Source organism: Nelusetta ayraudi, unplaced genomic scaffold, assembly GCF_046127955.1.
Source record: "Nelusetta ayraudi isolate G7.1 ecotype Tasmania unplaced genomic scaffold, CSIRO-AGI_Nayr_v1 ptg000048l, whole genome shotgun sequence".
Lineage (NCBI taxonomy): Eukaryota > Metazoa > Chordata > Actinopteri > Tetraodontiformes > Monacanthidae > Nelusetta > Nelusetta ayraudi.
In genome coordinates, this window is record NW_027466098.1 from 18,161,654 (window position 1) to 18,170,012 (window position 8,359).

The window sequence follows — 8,359 nt, forward strand, 5'->3', positions numbered from 1 at the left end:
GTGTGGCGTGGTTCTGACGCTCTCAGAACCACGTGCATAATTTTACGTCGAAGCATATAGAGGCAAAAGTCCATTGTTGGACATGCTGAGTTCTGACAATAAAGTACTGCCGTATTGTGTGTAATGTTCTTATGGGAACTGTCTGGATGACTGTTTAATGTTGGAGTTAATTATGCTTACAAGGCATTTTGCGTGCTTGCAGTGATCAATCAACCCCCAGATGCCCCCAAAAGAGAATGGGACCCAGATTTAAAAACTCATTTAATAACCAGAAACACCTTTAGTCACTGTAGTTGCTTCAGAATGAGCAGGTTTACATATATAAAAATAATGATAGGTATGGCAGTTAGTTGGTAAAAAAAAAAAAAAAAGACATAAATTGGGCATTAGTGTACCAGATTTGCATAAGTATTACATTATTACACCTGACCTTTCTCCTGCTGGTCGCAGGTTATCTAAAAATTCAACTCTTAAGTATAGGCAAATATGTTATATGTTGCATGGCCACGCAGGCTGCAGTAAGCATTCTGTAGAATGTGGCATTTGGGCTCCACATCCAGACCAATAAGACAGTCGGATTGTTGTCTGTGGCCATCAGAGAGTTCTGTGAGGCCCGCCGCCATCTGAAGCTGTCTGGACCAGGTCTTACTGCTCATCCCCACCATGGCCAGGCAACCAGGACAACATTTTACTCTCATTTTGGTTATCTGATATGAGGCTATTAAGCCACGATTGTGCGCCCGTATGTGTTTGGACAGGAAGTAGAAACAGCTCGCACTGTGAGTTCTTTATAAATCATGGACCGGTTTGAACCGCGGTCATTCACTCACGTCCTCAACGTGGTTCATTAGTGTATAGAGATCGCTCAGACACTCGCTAGATCAAATGTGGGTGAAGGTTTGGATGGATTCACAAGTGGAAAAAGGTCATAGGCAACCAGCAGCATGCAGCACCGCAGTGCAAGTCTGGTTAATCAGTAACTCCTTATTGCCTGAAGGTGTGGGTGCTTTTTGTCTTTGCTATTTGTCTTGTATGTCAGACTTAAGATCAATAGGTGACTTGTCCAGAATGAACTGTATATCTCACTCAGTGTCAGTCACGAGGAAAATGGGTGATTAATTATTCATGGCCGTACGCTGTTGGGTATTCCGTACCAGTTTATTGCATGGTTTACTGGAGAAATACATTTAGATTGATAGAGAGAGACGAACGCCCAGCAGTTGATAAAGTCCTTTTAATCCCTGAGAGACCTTGTCAGTTTATGTATATGTCAAACAAAAGTATTACCTCAAGTTTGAAGTTGCATGGGTTTGTATGGGAATGGGTGAGCTTTATTTTCAAATATCCAAACAATAATGCAAATGACAAAAAATTGCCTGCAGTTCAATGAGCTCAAGTGGACAAAAAAACAAACAAACAAACAGTGAAAATTGTTTGAAAGTGTAATATCTCTTTCATTCTGCCTGTATTCCACAATGCGAATTTCAGCAAAAACATCCTCCTTTGGCATACTACACTAATATATATTTATATATTTTTTTCTGGTTGTGTTGGACTTGAACCTGACAAAAGTCAATGCAAGGTTGATTGGTCAGCTGTGGTAACTGTAACATGTTTCCACCAGCAGCAGCAGCAGCAGCAGCACCAGCAGCAGCTCGTGTTTCTGTGTCTCGCTCATTTTGCTCGTGCTCTCTGTAACAGTAAACAGCAGAAGTGACGCCCCGTTAGTTGACCAAACCGGCGCTTCCTGTTGTCTGGCGCTGTTGTGCGTAAGATGGGTTGGAGCACGACTGTCACAACGGCTCCCTGCGCGCTCATAGCACATAATGCCCCCCCCCCCCATCCTCTCCACCCGCCCGCTCCCTTCCCTCCCTCCCTGTCTTTCCGGTTTGTGGGATGCTCGGGTAGTCTGGATGGATGAGCTCCTCGCGCCGGAGTCACCGCCATTACATCATCTATTTCCCACACTGCCTCGCACCAAAGCTTATTTATTTATTTATTTATTTATTTATTTATTTATTTTAATATCTATCCGGGAATCGTCGCAGGCTCCCAGTGGGGGAGGGAAGCCATCAGTCGGCGAGGACGCTGCGGGGATTAACAGTCTGCTGCTGCTGCTGCCGAGGTGATGGCGATGATGATGATGATGATGATGATGATGGTGGTGGTGATTGCGTTTCAATGAGCCGGGAGGGGAGCGAGGAGGGCGAGAGGAGGAGGAGAGGGAGGAGGGGGAGGAGAGACGTGCACCGTCATCAGCATCTGTCTGCCAGCTCCCTTTGTGCTCGCCGGAGAATGTGAATGGCGAAAGATGACATGGCAGAGGTAGAGCTGGCACCGAGCGCGGCGGAGCCCCCCGGCGGGGCCCCCTCGGCGTTCCCCTACGAGGAGTACGAGTGCAAGATCTGCTACAACTACTTCGACCTTGACCGCCGCGCGCCCAAGATCCTGGAGTGCCTGCACACGTTCTGCGAGGAGTGTCTCAACACGCTGCACCTCCGCGAGGAGCGGCCATGGCGCATCAGCTGCCCCGTCTGCCGCCACCGCACGCCCGTGCCGGATTACCGGATACAGAACCTGCCCAACAACACCAAGGTGACGGAGGACTTCCCGCTCTACATCGACTCGGATCCGCTGCCCCAGGACGCTCTGCCGCCCTACCCGCCGCCGCTGCACCCGGCCCTGGTCGCCCTCCGCCGCGAGGAGGCGTCCGCCTCGGCGTCGGCGACCTCCAGCGGCAGCCAGGCGACGCCGTCGACCACCGTGTCCACGGCCACGACGCTCTCGCAGGACTCGGTGCGCTACGACAGCTGCCAGAGCTGCAAGCGGGTGGCGCTGACCACCGGCTGCGTGTGCGTCATCTTCTCCTTCCTGTCCATGCTGGTGCTGCTGTTCATGGGCCTGATCTTCGTGCACAGCCACAGCATCCCGCCCTCGCCGGCGGGACCCATTTGCCTGTCGGTGGCCAGCATCCTGGCCATGTTCTCGGTGGTGGTCACGTGGCTCATCTGCTGGCTCAAATACAGACCGGATCATGAGACGGGCCGCGCGTCGGCCACCAGTAACTCCCGGAGAAACGCCTGACGCCCTCTGGACGTTGTACTTGTTTGGGCTGCGCGATGGGATGTAAATAGCCTCCCCCACCTCCCCCCCCCCCCACACCCCTTCCCGCTGCTCTCTTCTATTTTGTGTGTGTTTTCTAGCAATCAAACCTCGCCCGAATGGCCTTGTTATCACCACAGCGAACACCCAAAGGCCTTCATGTCGAAGGGGGAGAGCACCGTGTAGGGCCGACATGATCCTTGATAATCTTCTCCTTGAATTATGCACTTGAAATCCACTGCGGGACCCACGTCCCGGGTCGGGTTGGAGCGTTGCTGGGTTTGGGAGGACTGAATGTTGAAGTGCTCATTTCCAGGGTTCTAAAGCCTTTCTCCCCTCTCTTCCCCCCCCTCCCCCCCACCGACTTCTCTTAGACAATTAATATGCATATCCCCCCCACTTTGCCTCTCACTGTATTGTAAGTGTTCATGACGATTCACTCCTATATCTAATCTAAGCACTATAGTGTACAGAGAGTCGGCAGCATTCGCTTCTGAAAAGTGGAGGTTTGTACGGTGTTATGGAGGAGCTGTAAATAGTCTGCTGCTGGACGGGTGTTCTCAGCCTTTTCTGGACAAAATCCTTGTGCTTTAACTTTACCTACAGGGTGGCACTGTTTCCTTACCCTGCATATATGAAAACTGCACCTCGACCAGGCTCCTCGGAGAGATTCTGGAGAACCGGCTTGTGATGTTTTATGCTACCTTTGGTTATTTTGTGCTCTCGAGAGGACATCCTTCTCCCCCCCCCTTTTTTTTTTGTTTTTGGTGACTTTAAAAGGGGGACGGCGCACTGCCGACCCCCTGACTCGTGTGCCTCACCTGGTCACGACAAAAAAAAGAAAAAAAGAAGAAGCAAGAGCTCGACGTAATCATGGTCACCGTCATGCACAGGCCTCCTTCTGTCACAGTTAGCCTCCAGCTGGCAGGGATTTTCTTCATTCTGTCACATCGCTCACACATTCGTGGTTTGAAAACAGGGTTTTTTTCTCAACCTAAAGCTGCTCCCCGCATTAGCTCCCTCCCATTAGCGTGAGGGTTTTTGCATCTACCTTGACCAGAGTGTAAGATTTAAAAAAAACAACAACAAAAAAAAAAACACGTTGACCATGAGAATTCACCCCCAGCTGTGTCCACATTCCACTTAGGAAAGTAGAAGGTGTTCTGTTGGCATGGAATGCAACCATGAACGGTTATGTAAGTGTAGATGGAGGCGCCAATAATAAGCATTTATATTTGACATGACAGGCAAACCTGTATGGAGGTGGCCATAGCACACCACCACATATCTGAAGTAGGCCGGGCGGATCTGCTCAAGGGTGCCTCAGTTGGACGCTGACGTCGCAAAACGAGATATGTGGGATTAATGTTAGGACTGTCTGCAATATTATTCTTTTTTTTTAACACTAGGTGCTGCCATATTGCACGCACTGGGCCTTTGAAAGCGCCAAAGCCACAAATGATGAGATGTCCAGCTGTCTGCATCTCACTGTGCAGGGCACTGCACACAAATATCATGCACTTGGTTCTAGGTTCTCAATTCTTAGCATTTTTGATAAATCCAGAGCCATATAAGGAAGAAAATAAGCCAAGCTTGTTAACTTCATGCAAGCAGTGGAAAAGTATTCCCAGCTAGAACTTGATTTAACTAATTACACTGCTGGCTTTTTCCCCTCTAAATGATACCCGAGTGTGTTCCATCTCAACACAGAACCACTGAATTATCGGTGAAATCAGCTTCAAAGAGCGCCGTGCAATCAACTCACCCAGTTTTTATCTCTCTCTCTCACTGTGAACCGGTAATGACTTTTGTGTGTTTGCGTGCGTGTGTGTGTGTGTGTGTGTAGTCGTTGCTACAGTCTATACAGTTATTACTTTCTAATAATGGAAACCGTCGTGGTGGTGGCAGTGACCCTCCTGCTTGGCAAATGTGTGATGGTCCGTAGCGCATGTGTATCACACCACCCTTGTTTTGACCAACTCTACCTGTTTACCGTAGACGGCAGGATTCAGACACCAAACTGGTTTAAACCAAGCCCTGACGTATTCTGGGACGTCTTGTGCTTTACGAAGCAGAGGGAGGAAAATTGTTTCATAAAAAGAGGGGGGGAAAAAAAGTTCCACCCGTCATACATGATCCTCATGCTTGCTTCAATCATCCTGCAGTTCCCCCCCCACCCCCACTCATCCCCCACTGTACTCCATGTGGTCAGATGATGCACTTTCACCCTCTTATTTGACACAAGTAAATGGGGGTTTTACCTTTGACTGATGTAACACTGTATTTATTTCAGAGGACCTAAAAACAAAAAATGTTGTTGGTTTTTATGAGAATCCGTGGTTGTCGTTGAAGTACCAAATGTATTTGCACAGAGAAATGTTCCTTGTGTGCTGTTTTGCAAACATAAACACATTTCAGTAATAAAGGAAACATGGATACCTGTCCACTTCCTTCCTTGTCTTCGCTCATGCCTGGTGGAATATATATTTTATTTTATTTTATTTTATTTCATTTCATTTTTTTTTGCCATCTTCCTGCCTTGCCTGTGCACAAGATCGTACCCGACCATTGCAATACACGGTCTATAACGCTATGAGCTTTTAATAATATATGCCAGGCTCCAATAGAGCCATCACGTCTCATTATCAGAAAGACGGAACATGACTTCCTTCTGCTTCCTTTTTATCCCTCTACATCAACTGTGACCGCAGCTCGTGAGCTCTGCCAGGGGCTTTTGGTCGTTTAATAACAATCCAATTGTAGCAATCTAATTTCCTCATCTGACGCTTGCTGCTCCTCTCTTGCTGTGCATCAAATACGCCCCCTACTGGAGGATAAATTGTGCTACATGCGCATTCACTCTTCATCTCTCCACGTCCATACTTTCTTCTTTAAGGTGACTCGTGCGTTCATGTGAGATAAAGGAGACAGAAAAAAAAGGCCGATATCTCAGCCATGCATAATTCAAGGAGAGACTGAAAACAAGATGTAATTATGCAGAAAAGACACATTTTCAGGCCCCTCTTTGTTTGAGGAAAACAATTTTTTGTCCGTTTAAAAATGTTGTTCAGTTTATTGCTCCCTGATTTGCCATCACGTTACTCTGTAAACAAATTCCCCAAATCTGTGCTGCAGAATGCAACACCAGTCTTCTGTGTCATGGCCAAAATTGCAATTACACCTGTGAAAACATTAATAACGATGATGATGATGATGATGATGATGACGATGTCTCGTAGTGAATGGTTAGAACTAGTTTTTATGTTCTGACACACTTAAAAGTAACGCATACAGCATATAAAGTCAATCGACGTGAATAAGATTGAATTACGAGAAAGGTGAGAGCCTTGGACCTGCATGGAGGCTTTAGGGTTGCGATGGTATACTTGCCTTATGTGTCAATGTTGCATTTGAAGCTTTATTATTTATTTTTTTAGGCTCTCAGAGGAAAACATTGTTCTGCAGACATGTATTAGAACACGTTCTCTCAAAACTAACTCAGAATGTATGCTTTGATTAATTTTTTTTAACCTCTAAGAGCACCACGCGAGTTTATAAATGTGTTTTTAAATGTTTAGCCCAGCAGACGAATTCCGGCATGTGTTTTAAAACGAGGGCTTCATGAGGCCAAAAGTCGAGGCACTGCTCGAGTAGATTTTTATTTTTGGTTGCATAGTTTATGACTTTTGCTATTTGTTTCTATTGATACGTTCAAAAGCAAATGATGACGTATTCGATGTATCCGTTCATTTAAAGAAAAATGTAAAATAACCTGCGGCTGTAATTCCTGCTGCTGAGCTGTAACACAAATCGGTTTCCGTATACGCACAGCTCTGCCTTTGTCCCCCCCACCCCCAAAACTGTTACCGTAATAGTGACCAGTGGTGACTAATTGATTTGACAAATAAAGTGTTTGTGAATGCGCGGCACGTAAAAGCAGCGCGATGCAACGAGGCCCTAATTTATTTCTCATCAAGCTACGTTTCTGACTCTGAATTTCATCCTCCGGTAATGGATTCGACACGCAGATTCTGTGTCGCCTTTAAAGAAAAGGCCTGAAATATACATCCTGACTTTCCTCTGTTTTTCATTTGGCCCTTGTGTCGTGTGCGTGTGCGTGCGTGCGTGTGTGTGTGTGTGTGTGTGTGTGTGTGTGTGTGTGTGTGTGTGTGTGTGTGTGTGTGTGTGTGCGTGCTTGGCTCTAATATTGAGTTTCAATCAGATCGCTGACACTCTCAAATCGTCACGACCGTCAGCGTGAAAGACGGATGGTGAAGAACATCAGTCAGAGATCTTCAAGAGACTTCCGACCTTCCGACCTGCTGCTGTGAGTTCGTCGGACTCAAGCAATACCGTGGTGCGTATTTACGGTGAAAATTATTATTTATTATTTATTTTTTTTTGTCAAGGTAGCCACGTTAGAAGTTATAAACAAATAAATAAATAAATAAATAAATAAATAAAAAAGTTGGGTATGATTAAGATCGTCTGACAAATGTTTCATTGTAAGTAATGAATTCGAGTCATTATGAACTAACTGGTTGAAAATTGTGTTTATTGGCTTTGTAAAAGATCTAAAAGGCGAACCGAATTTCACACTGATTGAAATGTTTCCCCCGCCAAATCACTGTCAAAACGTGTTTCTGTTTCTTTCTTTTGAAGTTTGCATAGCTGCAGTTACAAAGAAAATGCTCACGTGTCATGAAGCAGAAATAAAAATAAAAGAAGAGAATCAAAGGCCAATAAAATTAAAACCCGGTGACTTGTTAGCCTGTTAACCCCGTTTAAGGACATTTTAACTTTCATTGAACTCAAATGGCCTCATCGGGATGTTGTTGTGTGTCCCCCCCCCCCACTCTATCACAAATATAAAATCACCAAATAAGCAAACTCCCATTTCCACCCGCTTTGATGCCGTGTTATGACAACCTGCAGGCTTCACTCGCGCACTCATAAGCATGATAATCTCGGCCCTGTGAGATAATGACACCCTCCTTAGCAGGTGAAAGACCCCCGCCAGCCCTGCTTATTTTAAACCCGGCCAGGCCAACATTTGAAGTGCATCTTTTCTTCCGAAGCTCAAAAAAAAAAAAGGGAGACGATTGTTAATTGAAACCTACTTAGCCTGCAGGATGTCCCCTAACCCGCGTAAATGAAGGTGAATAACTGAGGACCCCCACCACTCCCCCAGCCCCCTGTTGGGCACCGTTATTGCCATAGCGAGCCATAGGTGAGGGCGATGGGACTTGAAAGGCTC

General features: G+C 46.2%; 1 protein-coding gene across 1 annotated transcript; it reads left to right on the top strand.

Annotated features, from left to right (window-relative positions):
- Positions 1–1,862: 1,862 nt before the first annotated feature.
- Positions 1,863–5,548, top strand: rnf228 (ring finger protein 228). The gene has a single exon (XM_076036854.1). The coding sequence runs from the start codon at positions 2,302–2,304 to the stop codon at positions 3,082–3,084; it is 783 nt and encodes a 260-aa protein (XP_075892969.1). The 5' UTR covers positions 1,863–2,301; the 3' UTR covers positions 3,085–5,548.
- Positions 5,549–8,359: the final 2,811 nt, after the last annotated feature.